Below are 16,362 nucleotides of genomic sequence, written 5' to 3'. Positions count from 1 at the left end.
ATGAAACAACCATTTTTGTTACTGGATATACCTAGGTACGTCTAGACACGCTGCACAGCCAGAGCTCCCTTGAAGATTGAGTGAACAAGACTCGGCTTCGGCCCGGTGCGCCGCGATGTACTAAGGGAGAGGGCATCATTGTTGCGCAGAGCGTCAGCTCGCTCATGCTCGGGTAGATCTAGGCTTTCGAGTTCACGGATCTTCCATACGCGGAGAGACCAGACTTTGCTAGAGTTAGCAATGAAAGCCTACCTAATGCTCAGAGTGGTTTACAACTTACGTGAGATAAAGGCGGCAATGTACATGAAACCAACAAAGATCTCGACCCCGAGGTAAGCATCGACGCCTGAGCCCTTGATGGTAAGAGCGATAGGCTCTGCAAAGGTGGCTGGGAGGACAAGAATCATCCAAAAGATGGACAGTGCTGAGAACCAAAATGTCAGTTTTGCTAGCCGCAGAAGATGTCATGCGTTGGCTGCTTACCGGAAGGCAGGAGCTGTATTCCCACCACTTCGGCACCGACAGGGGTGACCGTCGCCCAGATGCATCCAGCGAAGGCACCGAAGAGTGCGTAAACGATGGTGCCTGCGAAATACCTCCCGGCGAAGATCCAGACGAACAGAGTCGCTAGCCCGGCGACAAGGGTGCCCAAGCCAGCAACGTTGATGCGCCCGACGCGATCGCTAATGAGGCCGATGACGGGGCGACCGATGCCTTGTGACACTGCTTTGCGTTAGTATCATTGCCGGGATGTTGTACTCATACTTGACTTACGTTGGAACATGGCCGAGGCGATCGATCCTTGGCTCGCAGTAAACCCGACCGTCTCAGCGAAGTCGGCCAAAGAAAAGACGACAATGACGTATGCGAAAAGGGAGAAGAAACCCCACGACATGAAGAGCCAGAACTCAGTCCTCTTAAACAGGTCTTTGTGGAATGCGGCATGGACACTTCCGAGAGCCTTGTTGCGGTCCCGCATCAGAACGCAGCATATGCCATTGACAACAAAAGACAGAATGGCGAGGATGCGGAACGCCCATGGCAGACCGATGTTGTGGATCATGGCAGTTGACGACAGGGAGTAAATCAACCCGCCGAGGCCCGAGCCGGCACTACCGATAGCTGACGCGAATGAACGGCGAACGATGAACCATTGTGGGATGACGCCGACGGTCGCATTGAAGGTGAATCCCATACCGACGCCGAAGCCGATGCCTTGCGACAACAGGAGATGCCATATTTGCGTCGTGAAGGATGCGCCGATGAGGGCGGCGCTGAGGTCAAGTTAGAGTTGGTGAAGGATAGTGAGGATACAGAGCACTTACGATTGAACTGTAACACCGATCGCGACCGTCGGTCTCGTTCCGATTCGTGGGATGAACCAGGTCACAATGGGGGCGACGAGAAGGGCTGTGGGCCGGATGTCAGTAAGCGGCTCGGCGCGGACGCGGGGTCGGTGTGAGATTCGACTCACCGACGGAGAAGGACAGGCCGCCGACGAAGGCCAGAGTGATCGGGCTGGCGCCGGGGAAGGCCCCGGAATTGAGATAATAGGCGAGGAAGACCGCATATGACTGTGGCTTGTTAGCTATATGAGAGTCGAGTCATCGGGCGGGCGCCAAACTGACTGAGTTCAGACCCCAAGTGTGTGCATTGATGAGAAAGACGCAGGCGACTACGACCCTATTTTTATGTCAGCGTCATTCATTCAGAGAGCGCTGCGGTGTTGAGACTTACCATCCATAGCCGCCTTCTTTGAATTCTACCTCTTCGCTTGTGCGCGGGCTGCTGGTCTGGCTCGGCGAAGTGTCATTTCGCTTCTCACTCTCCGCTGCCCTGGAAACGCTGTCAGGCATCTGCACCACGCCGCCGTGGTCGTTGTCCTGAATACTTGGGGGTTCAGATCGAGAAGGCATACCGGGCAGCGACAAACAACCAGACCGCTCGTTGTCAAAACGCTCTCTTCTCTCTAGCAGAGGAAATGCGACGGGCAAGTTGTGGGAGGCGGACAGCAGGGCCGCGTCGATTGACTCAGGACGTCAGGGTGTTGGTGACAAAGCAAAATAGACTGAGAATTCGGCACGAGGTCGGACTCGGCAAGCCGTATACAGTAGTTGAGTAACCGTATACAGTAGGCATTCGCGGGGGATCAATTTTGACGAAGCGAGTTTTCGACGCCAGTTCCCGACCCGAAGCGCGTTTTGGATTTTTTGTTTGCGCCGGGAATAGTGTGGAGACAACTCGGCGCGGTGTCTAGAGAAAAAGGCGAGATTGACGGTGATGGGGGATGCGACTGTGGGCTAGACCGGATACAGATGCCGCGGATCGATGTGTAATGGATTCTTCTCATTGGTCTTGTCGAGTTTCCCCTTCATGCTGGGCAACCTGGACGGCTCCGGTGGTCTGGACCGGAGGGTTTCTGCTTTTATCCGTCAAGCACCCCTGAACAAACACGCGGAACACGCCCTGCGGGTATCATATGACGAGCCCTCTTCATTCTATGGCCGCATTTATCCAGCATTTGCAGGACATCATATGCTACCATTCTGCGGATTGTTTGCGCAACGCCAAGCGGCTCTGTGCTGTTAGCTTCGGAGACCAACGCCGAATAGACGCGACTTCGCGACTGTGACGGTAATTTCCCTGTCTTTCCGGCCGGTTTCGGCGGCTATGGACCGAAGGCGGCCCGGTTCCTGGTCTGTGCTGTCATAGACTCTGAAGAAACTCGGGGCATTTTCCGCTTCGGCGATAAGATACACTTCGGACATAGCGTGGTCGCTCTATGTTCCCATTACTTTTGCGGTAGGAGAGACTGAATGAGTAATGAGTAAGGAGTGAGAGTTTCTCAAGACTTGGTATTTTCTATCTTTATCTTTTGAAAGTTCGGAAGAGAAAGCCAGCCAGTACGGGATAGGTTGAGTCTTCGAGAGGCCTGTCTTGCTCGCCAATGCAAACCTGCGTGTGTTCCAATGAGCGTCTGTAAGCATGTTCCTAGATCAAAGGAGAGTAGTTCCAAGAAAAGCAACTCCCGAATAAAACCCAATGACATCGAATCAATATCTTTGTCCATCAATGTAAATATTCGAGGACAACACTGTCGAGCCTAGCGACGCTGGCGACCCTCCCGTAGAGAAATTCAAAAGTGACTTGGACGTGGTTATTCTGAGGGGTGTAGTCCACGGTGACTTCCTTCCAAACTCCCCATCCAGGGGCGTCCCGTGCATCGATTGTCCTCTTGGGCTGTCCATCGATCATGACCCCGATAAAGCCAGCGTCCATATTGTCGAACCAGACCCAGAAGCTCAGTCTGCAAGGGACGTTTCTCTGCACGGAAACCCGCGGGCTTTTGATCCTGGTACTGGTGACGGGTTCTTGGAGAGGCCTGTCTGCCAGTAGCTTCGATTCAAATGAAGTTGTTCCAGAGTGGGCCGATGCTGAGGTGAGACCAGCCTTTACATTTGGGTCAAGAACCTCGATCGTCCACGGGGCAATGCCGCACTCAAAGTCGCCGTTGGTCAACAGACCGCCGTAGGCCGTACAGGGAGTCGACGTCGGCGTCGGAACGGGACATGTGGGGCCGCATGCACAGGCAGAGATGTAATGAGCGGGGGCCGTGCCGCAAGCTGACGTCGCGCGAGTCGGGAAGTTGGTGGCAGTGATTCCGTTGGCTGTTATTGTGGCACAGAATGCCGAGGCAGAAGAAACTGCTGTCGGAGATGGACAAGGGAACAAAGCTCGATAGCAACTTCAAATGAGAAACTTTATCAGTAATCAATCGAATAACCGGACATTTCACTTACTTGTCGGCATTGCACTTGGCCAATGTGGTCGCAGCTCTGCAACCCAAAGTGAGGACGCTCAGAGCGATGGACACAGATCGTGAGACGTACATGACAGCCCCAAAAAGGTTGACAGTTGACTTATTTATTGAGGACAAGGATAAGCTATAGTTCAGCACATGAGAAAAATGAGGATAAATATCTTCGTTTATATACTTTGATGCCTCTCCGGTGATTCAAGTTCGCCTTGGGCAAGTTGGTTCCAGTTGCCTGGTATATCTAACCGATGGAACCTCAAAAGTAAGATGGCGACTGATCTCTCCGAACACGAGTTCAGCTCTCAGTAAGGGTTGTGTCTCAGTCGGGTGGCTACATCTCAGCCGTTGTTACCTGGCGAATAGGAAACAAGACTTCGGCAGTAGTTTGAAGCCACTCTGTTGCACGCGATCCGGGGCGAGTCGGAGTGTGTAGGGGTGAGAAATCATCGTCTGGTTCTTACTTTACTTGTATGTCGCAGGAAGAAAGGGACTGTTCTGATCAGAGACACATGAGCAGTTGGTCATCGTGGCGTTCATGTCCTTCCCGGAACCGATGGTCGAAAGCACGACAGAACATTGCCACCAAAGTTACGTGAGACTCAGTGAACAATGAACAAACCAAGAATTATGGATTGTACCTAGCATTCATGATGCAAAGTCTTTCACACATTTTTGCCAATTGTGGACTACCCGTACACAGGTCAGCCAGGTTTGTATGAAGTCAAAACTCAGCTGCACCTTTTGGTCCTAACATCCAACCCATCAAGTGGATTCTGGAAAAATCTCAGAAAAAGTACAAAAGCCACGACCCGTCTGGTTTTCCCCAACAGCGAACGTCCCTTCAGAAGCTGGATCTTATCAAGGATGACATTGCCAGCAGCCACTGGTTCGGTTCTCTTCACTGGGGATGCATACGATGCTGGGATTTCTCGCAAGATTATCACTTATGAGAAGCATATCTGTGGCCAAGTGGGAGGAATGAAGCGCTCCGGCCTCACCGGAAAGGAGAGGAAGTCGTGAGTTATCTGGCTCCTTCTGTCGCCATGTTTCGAGGAATCGTGGGTGGTTCCACTCCCCAGAACAAATCACTGAAGGACCGAGGTTGGCAACTTGCTTTTGGCTGCACGAAGTGCTTCCAATGAAATGCCATCAAATATCTTGAGCTTCCAGCCAGAAAACGGTGATGAAAAATAGGCCTTGAGAGCGGCTCCCCTTGAGGGTTTGCGTTAGACTCCAGACCATGATTCTGAGTTTTTGAGGATTGCTTGGACTGTCGACCGACCTTCAGGAATCAAAGAAATTGCCAACGGCATGAGCAATCATAACGCATGCGTGGCCAAGGTAAGCATTTCCATAGCTGCAGACCTTGTGAAGCCATCTCCGCGTGAGTTTCGTGGAGACACCATTGACCTAGATACAACTATGAGATGCAGATGCATGGCATAGAAGCCGTCTGTAAATGCTTTTTTGCGGAAGCGAGTCATCGTAAGTACAGGAATATGACCCTTGTTAACAAACGCTACTTCGCCGATCCTGCGACACGGGACCACACCGCCTCTCACCGAATCAGCTTCCAGCACACCATGCGGTTTCATCACACTGCATACGCACCGAACAAACAACCGGTTGGGGTCCATCCATCATCAACAAGCAAGTGGACCAAGCATGCGTCGCTTGCTAGACGCAGTTCGAGGTGGGAAGAAGCGGCGCAGCGACCAGGAAATCGACTATTCGGAGCTGCCACCACCACCTCTTCCTCTTCTTCCTGCTCAGCGGCCCCGGCCCATCACGCCTCCTGCGACCGCTACCGCCGCTACTGCAGATACCGTCGTCGCCGCGCTCGGCACTTTCGCCCTCCTGTCGCCGGAGCTACGCCGGCGCGTGCTCGTGGCCGCCTTTGGCGAGCATACACTACACCTAGACTTGCGGCCGGCCCCGCGCGGGCAACAGCCGAGCCCCCCGACGGCCCCCGGAGCCGCGCACGAGCACGGCCGCGGGGCCGCGCCCCTCAGCTGGTCCCGCATTGTCGTGCCCCCAGCCGTCGCGGGCGAGACGCCGGCAACGACCGCCTCGCCGTTGTCTGAGGGCTACAAAACCAGGAAGAAGACGGGGCCGGAGTGGGAGTGGGAGTGGCGCTGGTACGGCTGTGTGTGTCACCGTGTGATCCCCCGCTGGTCGCCCGTGGACCGCCTCATTAGAGCCCGCGGCCGCGATCCATACGTCTGGCCGCACCGTGACGGCTGCCTCGAGGGTGACGCCATGTTGTGCGAGCTGTGGCCGCGAGGGCCCGCCGTAGACGGCATGGCGTTCCCAGAAAGGGGCACCTGCGACTGCGCGGTCGGTGCCTTGGGCTGGCTGCGCCGGCAGGCCTACGTCGAGGGCGTCGAGGTGCTCTACGCGACCACCACGTTCTTCATCCAAAGCCGGGACCTGCTGGAGGCGCTGCTCTGCCCCCCGAACGACGGCCGACGCCTGTTCCTCCCGCACCGCCTGGCCCAGATACGGTCGCTTGAGCTGCGGTGCGAGTTCCTGCTCTTTGGGGACTTCACTCTGCCGTTCATTGCGCGTGCCAGCGACAAGGAAAGAATGCGGCTGCTCCCGGACCTAGCCGACCTGGCGGTCCCTTTCCCGAACCTGGGATCTCTCGTCGTCACCTTTCCAAACATTCTCGACAATCAACGGCACGCGGATCCGGACGCTCGCCTGCCCGAGATCGACCGCTTGCCCTCGCGTTTGCGCACCTCGCGCCGCAGCAAGAAAAGCACATTGTGGTGGAGCTGCCGTCGAACGTGTTTCGCGACATCAGAGGCATCGGCCACAGAAAAGGCCTCGGCCTCGAACAGGAGCAGCGAGGAGACGAGTGGGGCGATGGTAGGGGCCTTTGGCTAAGGTATGCCATCGATGGCTCGCTTTACTACTATATCAAGGAAGGACAGGAGAGTGAAATCTATCGGCCGTGAGTTCGGGTCATTAAAGTAGACCCTGCAGCGTGGGCTTCGGCACGGCGAAATCGGGCGGGTCCGTCGACGTGGTGTACGCCTACATGTTCTACGTAACCATTCTCAACAGAAAGGCAGTACAGGTACCAGAGCGGTTGTTTCTACCTAATTTAGTACCCTGGATAACAATACTTATGCGAAAATTCAGCGATTCGTCAATCAAAAACACTGAATACGATTATGCTGTCATTGAGCACCTGTCGGCTTCTGTGGTGCTCATCTCGTGATACCCCCCTGGTGCAACTGTTACCTATATCCAGAATGTTTCTCCCGACGCCCGGTACATGCTGCCATCCGCTCCTTTCTTAGTGCCATCTTCGTATTGTTTTCCGCGTAAAGATGTTGCAACTGGCGATCCAACCCCAAACTTGATTCCGGGGATGCGGGGTATGACCCCTGCCCGCATCAGAGGTCCAGTCTGATTGCGTTAGACCAATGGTAAGATGTAGAACACCGGGATTTCCATAACCAATTCTTCGATCACCTTCAAATTCATTGACAGGTGCTTTCGATTACCCCTTATGTCTATTCTCTCTGTTCAGGCATTTGAAGCGCTTGTCGTACGAGCTGTCAGGATGGGACATATAAATTACTCCTATCACAACGATAGTTGTAGATTTCAAGGCAGCAGCCAGGATTCATTGTCACTATAGACAACATGAAGATGGCTCGTTTTCAGCTCTTTTACCTCGCACTCATCCCACTCATCTCTGGATATGCTCGATCTCAAGAGATTACCGCCAATGACTTGACAAAGTTGCCTCAGTTTCCCCACAAGCCGAGGACGTTCATTCTGACGGATATCCTCAATGAGCCCGACGACCAAATGTCAATGGTACGCTATCTGACATACTCAAATGAGTTCGATACCAAGGGACTTGTTGCTACAACCTCCATCAGCTTGCCAAACGAAACGCACCCAGAGGCTATCGAGCTTATTATAAGAGCCTATGTTGAAGTTGTTCACAATCTGAACAAGCATGTGCACCCCAACGAAACGTTCAGTCCTGCCGAAGATCTTTTGAAACTCGTGAGATCAGGCCCAGTGGTAAGTAACTTTCTCCCTTCCTGGTGGCTATGAATGGCTTCTGATCAATCATTTTCCCCAGGTTTACGGGCGACAAGCTCTCAACGAGTCGCTAAGCGACGGTGCCAAATTGCTGGTCGAAACGCTTGAGGCGGGTTCAGATCCGTTATTCGTCTCCATTTGGGGCGGAGCCAACACCCTGGCGCAGGCGCTGCAGTTCATCAGCACAGAGAGAACCCCCAATGAAGCGGCTGAGCTTCGGTCTAGGCTCCGCGTCTACTCAATCTCGGATCAGGACGATGCTGGGCCGTGGATCCGGGTCAAATGGCCAGATATAACTTATATCGTCAATGTTCACGGCTTCAGAGAATACGAATCGTCCACGTGGGCCGGCATAGGCAGCGCAGACAACGGTGCTGCTAACGTGACGAAAGTACAAGACGATTGGCTGACGCCGAATATCCGGATCGGTCCTCTGGGTGAGGTGTATCCCAAGGTTCTCTATGGAATGGAGGGGGACTCGCCCAGCTTCATGTGGCTTATCCAAAACGGCCTTAATAGTGCTAGGCATCCGGACTGGGGTAGCTGGGGTGGTCGGTACACCCGAGTTACGGAGGCCGAAGACATCAACGAATACGGAACATCCATGGACACGGCCGTTTCTGTGACAGGCGTGGATCACCAGAGCCAGTATGCCACTGTTTGGCGATGGCGCGACGCCTACCAAGACGACTTTGCGGCACGAATGCAGTGGAGCGTTACAGACAAATTCGAAGACGCAACTCATCCACCCAATATCAATGTCAACGGCTCCATTAGTCTCGATGCCATGGAGATAATTGTCCCGTACAAAGGTTCTGTTGTGCTGGATGCCAGCAAGACCTACGATTCTGATCACCCAGAAGACTCGACTCACCTCGAGTTCGAATGGTATGCTTACACCACAGCCTCTATTGCTTGGGCCAGTGCATATCTCGAGGGACTCATTGAGATACGTCCGCTTTCACCGCCAACCGGTACAGATGGGTATCTTGAGGTTAATAATGCGGGATTCAGGAACGTCACGATTGGTCCGAGGGTCCAGATCGTGAACAATGTGCCGGGCATCTCGCAACTTGAGGGAAGATCTTGGCATGTTGTACTCCAGGTGAACAACAACAAGGGTCAGCATCCGGTCCGTAGGTACAAGCGAATCTTAATTAAGGATTTTGAGGGGTAAGAATGATTCGAGAAACTAAACCTCTCCCTGCGGTGGTCTGTAGTCTAACAATTCACCTTCGACTCTGGGACTTTGAAAGTCGGAGGAAGTCATATAGCTGCTGTCATATCTTTCAAATAGCAACATCATCGGGAAACATGATAACATGCCAGAGCTCCCGCCTTACCGTCCTAACCTGAGAGTGTTGAAAGACCGGTACATTCGTTCCTCCTGCAGGGGAGTGAACTCCGAGAGACTAACAAAACGTCAGCGAGCCCCATCGTGCTGGACTCAAATAATTCAAACCCACCAGTCATGCTTGGAGTAATCCATGTAATTGTGAATGGGGTCGAGTCCAGGTTGATCCGGGCAGGAATCTTGCTCAACAGGACACCCAACCGTCGCAACCTGAGTCGCCGGGGTGTCGTCAATGTAGTCACCCTCGCCGTTGCAGTCGAAACCATCGAAAACATGGAAGAGCCCAAACCAGTGCCCCACCTCGTGCGTTGCCGTTTTTCCCTTGTTGTCTTCCGGATCCCAAGGCACGCCCGGCCCCCCGGGCATAGTGCCGACACTCACATGGCAGCCGTCGTAAGTGTACCACGAAGTCCCGTTGATTCCGGTGTTCCAGGGATCTTCCACCGGAAAGCTGCAAATTCCCGTCGCGGAACCGGCATTTGTCATCATGCCCGTCTCGAAGTAGATGTTGAGTTCATCGTAGCCGCCTTGGCGCAGAGCTTCGGCCTTCTCCTTAATACGGGCTTGACGGGTCCAGGAGTCATTGACGGTGTGCGACGTGTTCCTGACTGTAACAGGCTAGGCCTGTCACATGGGATGCTCTCGGCTATGTTCGGCACTGGAGTAAGACATCAAGGGATAGGATATCAAGGGATAGGATATCAAGGGATAGGATATCAAGGGATAGGATATCAGGGTCGAAGATAAAAGGACATGTAGATGCAGCTGAGATGAACAAGAAACCTTCCTTCCTCATCTGAGGATTCTCATTTGAGAAAGGAAGTACGAGTTGCAACATTGCTCCTACCAACCCTTTGCACTGACAACGAATTGGATGTTGTGTGGGGCAAAGGTCTCGTTGAGAACTTTCATCTTAAGAACTCGTTAGCGGTGAGAAATTTCCCTTGTCGCGAAGGGTAGGATCATGCCTGGTCGTTGATCATCTTGTCTGTGACGAACCCTGCGTGCGCCTCATCCTCAACCACGTGAAGATACGTCGGGATCAGCAAGCCCTCGGCCCTCTTACCGAGGAAGCTGCTGGAAAAGCCCTCTGCTCGATGTGCTGAACGGAGAGAAGATGCAGCTTGGACTGCTTCTGGTTCGGGGAAATTAGAGCCGCATTTTTCTTGGGCAGTGACGCGTGCAATGTTTGCTAAGGCAATCGAGTCGCCGAAAAGTGTCTTCAGCTTCATGATGTCCGCTGTCAGGAAATCAATGATTTTCTGAGTGCCGGATTTGCGACGAATTAGTCGAGCGCGGCATGTCCTTTTACATAACGTTGATCTACAGCAGTGATGATCCAAATAGGAAGGTGTCTGCCGTGATGGGTTCATCACGCCAAGAAGCTCGTATTGCCAGATTGCTACCTTGCCGCCAAGGAATCTGTCTCCTTTGCCGAGAGACTTGGGTTGACTGTACGGATTAACGTGACCAAGTTTCGGCTTTGCTATTTCCAGGTTTTGGCCTTGTACGATGTCGCGATCCAGACCCCATGTGGCAGAGGTGATTTGCTGGTCAAGACCGACTACCGCAAGGGTGCTCCCGGAAACGTATCGCCCCACGATGTTTAATTCAACCACACGCCTTCAATAGAATAGTCATTCTGGCGTCACTCTCGAAACTAAGGATCAGATTATTCCATGGATCATCTGTATTGTGTGCCATTGCTCTGGCTTCTTGTTGTCGCATAGCCCTCTTGAGTGTCTAGGTAGAGATACCCAGACGGTAAACAGCTATAACGCACCAAAGACAAATGCGACCAAGAATGAACAAATCAACAGCCTGTGTGATTTGCCGGAAGTAGTAAAACTACCTACTGATGCAAGTAGTTGCAGAGTATTAGCCATGGCCGACCCGAATATCTACTTGACCCTGGAACTTAGAACATGAGGCTCGAGAGCAGCCAAAAGTCAATGCGCCCTTGGTAGGATTGAGTGATGGCTTATCTTGAAGCAGTTATTCAAGCACTTAAGCATGGATTTTCGTCCGTCGGGGTGCATTCTGTTGGAAGACATACGTAGCATTAGTGATGCGGTATCAGGTTAGCGGTGATACCAGGTGTGGTAACACCAAACGAACACAGGCATGTACCGGGCCACACAACCAAGAATCGTACGTGATCACGTCGCCTGCCATTGTGATTCTCTCATACTCACAAACCTTCGATTTTCCTTATGAAAGTCTGTTGTGAAAGGAAAGCCACCTGATGTGCAAGCATTGGGTGCGAGGTCCAGTGTAGACAACGGGGAAGGTGCCCTCAAGTATTGTTCGTGACTCAAATTTGGCACTGTTCCTATCGGATTTGCCTTGGTCTCCGAGTGGTTATAGGAGTTAACTCCTTTATTGCTAGCCTGCCAAGGATCACAAGTTCGGAGCCCCAGTAATTATTTTTGCTTTTCAATATTTTGCCTAACTACCTTAGGCATCTCACAGGGTTTTAATATAGCAGCTCTAAGTCTAAAATGAGTGAGTTGACTTTCTTAACGTGCTCAAACTTGCAGAGAAAGGTTTCTGCGTCTAAAAATTGCTCGGCACCGGCAGAAGGGATGCAAGGTCTCTCTATTCATGCCGCAAATCATAACTTAATTAAGGAAGGAGACGCTTGCCGCCCACGTCTTCCCACATTCAGCGCGACTGCCAAACAGCGGGCAACTTTTGGACTCGCCTACTTCCTGTGCCTCACCTCACAACTTCCTGAAATTTCCTCGACCTCTCCTGCAGTCTCACCCGGGCTCAACAACAACCAGAATTATGCCGACGACAAGGGAAACACCCAGCTGCAAAAACCGCACCTCACAACATCTCTCATGGTAGCCGCATCCTCCGTAGTTCATCTTATCTTTCTGCTAATATTATCTAGATGACTGGACCAAGACATTGTCGGGATCCCAACCGCGACCGAGTTCAACACGAACCGGAGGACGAGAAATTACGGCAGCAAAACCGCGAGAGAATCCAAGATAATCTTCACCTGCCTGGATTTACTCTCCCCAAAGACGTCTTCGGCATCAACCACAAGCATTGGTGGAAGCCTCTTGTGGCCAACCCTCACAGCGTTGGATATGGCTATGGAATATTTCACCTTAAGAAAGCCAGTCGCGTGGAAGTAGCAGAGCGCCTGAGCGAGGTTTACGAAGCTGCACTTGCCGAACTTCGTTTCAAAGTTCTCTCGGCCATGTCACCGGCAAAGTTGTTCGGGATCATGTGTTGCATCCGGATCTTTACAAAGCGATCCATAGCCGCCTTGTCACCATCGACAAGGACTGGGCTCCCCTTCGAGAGGACAAGCGCAAACGCGATCTCACCTATGGCATGAACAAGTACGATGAGGCCCGGAGAAAGTACCTCCCCCGTCCTACTCCGCTCGAAAGCCTGGGTGATGACGCCCCGACCTTTACTCGGCTCTGGTTCCTCGTCGATCGGTGGCTCGAACTGACAACCGACGGAAACACAGTCCTGAATCTCGACAATGGCACTTCGGCACTGATTGCTGGTCTCGACCCAGTCCCCCTACCTATGACAACCTCGAAGTTCGCCAAGTGTATTGGTCCCCGAGACCAGCAGAACGTCAAAGCTTCTACCAATTCGAGTATCTTTGACTTCGCCTCGATTTACGATTCGCTCCGCACCGACATCGAGGATATGCTTGCTCGAGAGAACACCCAGCTTGCTCAGCGCATAAAGCAACTTGAAGACGAGAACAGCGTCATGCTGCCAGAGCTGAAACGTCTTCGAGCAACGCTCGCTTCTACTCGCCAGTCGCGCCTGGACAAATGGTCTTGGAAACTTCAAAGTTACAATGAGAAGCAACGAAAGGAAGGAAAACCGTACTTTGGGTCTCGTGAGATGTTTGGATTCTTGCAATTCGTGGAGCAGCAGGAGGCAAAGGAAAGAATTTGAAAGTTGCGTTGGGAACTGAAGAAGGGGTGTAATGTTAGCTGGAGCGAGGTGCGAAAAGCAAAGGACTTCGCAGTCAGAATCCACGACCAGAAGACACTACTCTCAAGGAAAGAGCTTCAGAATGAACATTCAGATCAGAGAATCGAATTGAAAGCGGCTCTTCGCATACCATTGGTCAGCCAGATGAAGAAAGTCATTTAGGCTTTGAATCCGTCGCAAAGGTTCACGCCAGAGCTTTCCGAGCTGAGTAGACGAAATCGCAGATCATTGATTTTCATGTACAAGCTTCGAGCTGGAATAGCATTCCAACACACTGGATTACCATGCCCTTCATGACATGGCTCCCGTCTTGGCGGACGCATGCGTCTACTCAACCGCCGCTTCCGCAACAAAACCTAAACGCTCATGGTAGGTGGACTGCTACGCGCGACGGAGTGGAAAGCGATTCATGAGACATTGGGTCGATCGAACAGCTTGAGTCTGGAGGCACCGGAGCTTCTGCATGGTAGCTTCTTGTTTGTAAGAATCGGAGTAGATGCTGACGCAGGAGAGTCGGAGAGAAAAGACCTAGAGTCCGACAGCTTCACAGTCATATGATTACTGATGCGTGTTGAACTTCCTCAGACAAACAAAGAGTTCAACGTCGATCTCGGGAAGACCTTTCATCGTTGACAAGATTCATGGGGAACGTGGCTTGGAAATCCTGACTGTGCTCTGCTTACGCGCTTCCGCGGCGAGACCACCGAGAATTGTCATTGGCTCCTCTCCCCCCTTGTTCGATCTGACGACGGATCTGGACCAGTTCCGAGGGGCGACATTTGAGTTTGGGTAGACAAATGAAAGGAATGGTGCTTTTGTGGGAGGGCTTGGTGCCAAACGTCATGATTACTATTTGCTCCCACCTTCAAACACCGACGACGCCTTGCCGCATGCAGCCAGACATGACAGATCAATGTCGATATTTGGACGTTGTTTCAACGCGCAGCCACTGCCACCGCAGACAGATTGGACGCCATACCGCCATTCCCGGCGATAGGCGAGGGAGACAAGAAGGATAAGCCTCCTCCTTCTCTCATGTACATCCTGCAACCTTCAAGCAAGCGCCACTGGACCGTGCAGTTGTGGTTCACACAAGTCAGGCCTGCGCTAGAGGCGCGGTGGGACGTGGTACCGGAAGCCGGACTTCAGCAGATTAAATGCTGACACCGCGACGCGGACGTGTGCCCAGGGACGGAGGAACGGGGCTTTCTGGGGCCGATTGTCTGGAGGGGGAGACGACGGACCGAGGGGAAGGTGACACTGGAGCGTTGAAGAGAGTTTTGCTGGTTTCTGGAGCTATCGAGTTGGTGTTGACACTTGGGCCGCTTCTTGAGGGGAGGGAGGCGGTTGAATTTCTGATGAACATGTCGTGAAGATGGTGTGCGACCCCAGGTGAGGTGTGCTTGGCTACTGACAATTTAGCTTCGAGTCATTTCAAGGCAAGGGGTTTTGATTTTCATGGTCCATGGATGGAAGTTCGGTGGAAGAGGGGCGGCCCAGCTTGACAGGATGGGGGCTGCGGAGTTGACAGCGGCAGCAGCAGGGGTTCGATCATGGGACATGGGTTCATCCTTTGAAAAGCAGAGTCAGACACCGGCGAGCATTTTCCCATCTTGGGGAGGGGAGGGGAAAAGGGCAAACAAACGAAGAGAAAGAAGTTTCGACTCGCAAATGTCTCGCCCAAACACTCGGCCCCCCAATCATCTTTTTCGCAATCAATAATTCCGCGTAAATGTCTCACTCGTACGACCAATGCATGCTCCCAACCCCGGCGCTAATCTTGATTGGATTTTTGATCGGCGGACAGGCGCTACCACTCTCAGGGCTACAAACGTCCTTCGGATGGTTGTGTCTGAATCATGCCAGCCTCCGGACGGCTTGGTGCAGATGTTGGTGGTGGTGTTGGTGCATGGCAGCGCCGGCAACGTTTTTGTACGCGTGTTTGTGTGTGTTTGCAATGTGTTTTCCATGCATTCAGCTCGGTTTGAGAATGGTCGAGAAGCATTGTCGAAATTGCAGAAGCACATGCAAGAGAAATGCAGAGCACGGATGGCAAACTGCAACGGCGTTTCCAGTCGCTCAGACAATGGAATACGGAGGTGCGGCTTGAGGAAGGAAAGAAAGGGAGGACAGAATGCAAATGCAAATGCAAATGCGTATGCAGGGAAGGAGAGAGTGAGGTGAGGTGGGCATACGCTAAGGTTCGGCCCAGGGCCCCTGCGCAGGTTCGTCTCAAGGAAGAGGCAGGGGCCACCTCTTCTCAGTGGACGTAGACGTAGATGTGGGCGGGTGCTCCCTGCAGCATCCACGGCCTGCCTTAGCTTTGGCCCTAGGCTCTGCCCTGCGACCTGCGCGGTCCTTTTCCACGTGGTGAGGGTCGCTGCACCGATCTTGCATCTATCTACCTTACCTTACCTTCTCCGCCTTGTCGATTACCTCACGCAGGCTAAGGCAAGGGAGCACCATCGCCGGTTGCCGAGAATTCCCACGAGGGGGGGGGGGGGGGGGGGGGGGATCGTCAGCGTTCCAGCCAGAGGGGAACAGAGGGGAAACCTTCTTCTCTGCCGCTCTGCAGTTCGATCTGCAGCCAGCATTCTTCTCGTCGTCGTCGTCATTCGGCCATTCATTGCACACCCAACGAATACCGGCGCCGTTGAAATCCTCGCGGGAGCCGTCCTCCGATTCATCTGCGAGACCTCCAACGAACAATGGGAACAAAAGACCGATTTCCCTCCGCCTCCAAATCCTTCTCGGCTCTCGGCGATTCCAGGGCACCCCAATCTCTGACCACATCACCCAGCGGCGGTCCGGCACAGTCCTGCATTTGCGCGGCCAAATATAGCGACACTCATCCGGGGAGATTGGGGACAAAATGTCATCCAACACGAGACCGAGGTATGGCCAAGCAGGATGAATGGTCCCTTTGTTCAATGTCAGAACGCGAGACAAACAAGATTCCGATCGCCTCAGGCTCCGCCAATACTCTTGCATAAGCCCTGCACAAGTTCAGCTCCAAAGGGCGAGACGGACCTGACGCTACACACCTTTTCTGTCTCGCAACACCCGGGAATGGTCCCAACGCCGGGACATGGGACGGCGCCCTAGGACATTTTTGCACAACCATTGCCATGAGGACGACTCGATA

At 53.0% G+C, this 16,362-nt stretch overlaps 5 protein-coding genes across 5 annotated transcripts; 3 read left to right on the top strand and 2 right to left on the bottom strand.

The window, feature by feature from the left end:
* Nucleotides 1–41: 41 nt before the first annotated feature.
* MCH2-0 (putative transporter MCH2) lies at nt 42–2,139 on the bottom strand (the record flags this gene model as incomplete). Its single annotated transcript, XM_032025246.1, has 10 exons — nt 42–223; nt 281–424; nt 484–723; nt 775–1,274; nt 1,326–1,410; nt 1,475–1,574; nt 1,629–1,683; nt 1,738–1,836; nt 1,919–1,943; nt 2,124–2,139. The coding sequence occupies 10 exons, from the start codon at nt 2,137–2,139 to the stop codon at nt 42–44; spliced, it is 1,446 nt and encodes a 481-aa protein (XP_031878124.1).
* A 3,343-nt stretch (nt 2,140–5,482) lies between these two features.
* On the top strand, nt 5,483–6,706 carry CGGC5_v014947 (uncharacterized protein; the record flags this gene model as incomplete). Its single annotated transcript, XM_032025244.1, has 1 exon — nt 5,483–6,706. One exon carries the CDS (start codon nt 5,483–5,485, stop codon nt 6,704–6,706), a length of 1,224 nt encoding a protein of 407 aa, XP_031878134.1.
* A 768-nt stretch (nt 6,707–7,474) lies between these two features.
* Nucleotides 7,475–9,062, top strand: CGGC5_v014946 (uncharacterized protein; the record flags this gene model as incomplete). The annotated part of the gene is made up of 2 exons (XM_032025243.1): nt 7,475–7,864; nt 7,926–9,062. 2 exons carry the CDS (start codon nt 7,475–7,477, stop codon nt 9,060–9,062), a joined length of 1,527 nt encoding a protein of 508 aa, XP_031878122.1.
* Nucleotides 9,063–9,224: 162 nt separating this feature from the next.
* Nucleotides 9,225–10,151, bottom strand: CGGC5_v014945 (Extracellular metalloprotease; the record flags this gene model as incomplete). The annotated part of the gene is made up of 3 exons (XM_032025242.2): nt 9,225–9,297; nt 9,352–9,857; nt 10,104–10,151. The coding sequence occupies 3 exons, from the start codon at nt 10,149–10,151 to the stop codon at nt 9,225–9,227; spliced, it is 627 nt and encodes a 208-aa protein (XP_031878123.2).
* A 1,934-nt stretch (nt 10,152–12,085) lies between these two features.
* CGGC5_v014944 (uncharacterized protein) lies at nt 12,086–13,178 on the top strand (the record flags this gene model as incomplete). The annotated part of the gene is made up of 3 exons (XM_032025240.2): nt 12,086–12,088; nt 12,139–12,467; nt 12,518–13,178. 3 exons carry the CDS (start codon nt 12,086–12,088, stop codon nt 13,176–13,178), a joined length of 993 nt encoding a protein of 330 aa, XP_031878075.2.
* Between the last annotated feature and the right edge of the window lie 3,184 nt (nt 13,179–16,362).

This window comes from Colletotrichum fructicola, assembly GCF_000319635.2.
Source record: "Colletotrichum fructicola Nara gc5 chromosome Unknown KSG_Nara_v1_contig09, whole genome shotgun sequence".
NCBI lineage: Eukaryota > Fungi > Ascomycota > Sordariomycetes > Glomerellales > Glomerellaceae > Colletotrichum > Colletotrichum fructicola.
The sequence above is the reverse complement of the archived record's forward strand: the minus strand, read 5'-3'. Positions and strand labels throughout refer to the sequence as shown.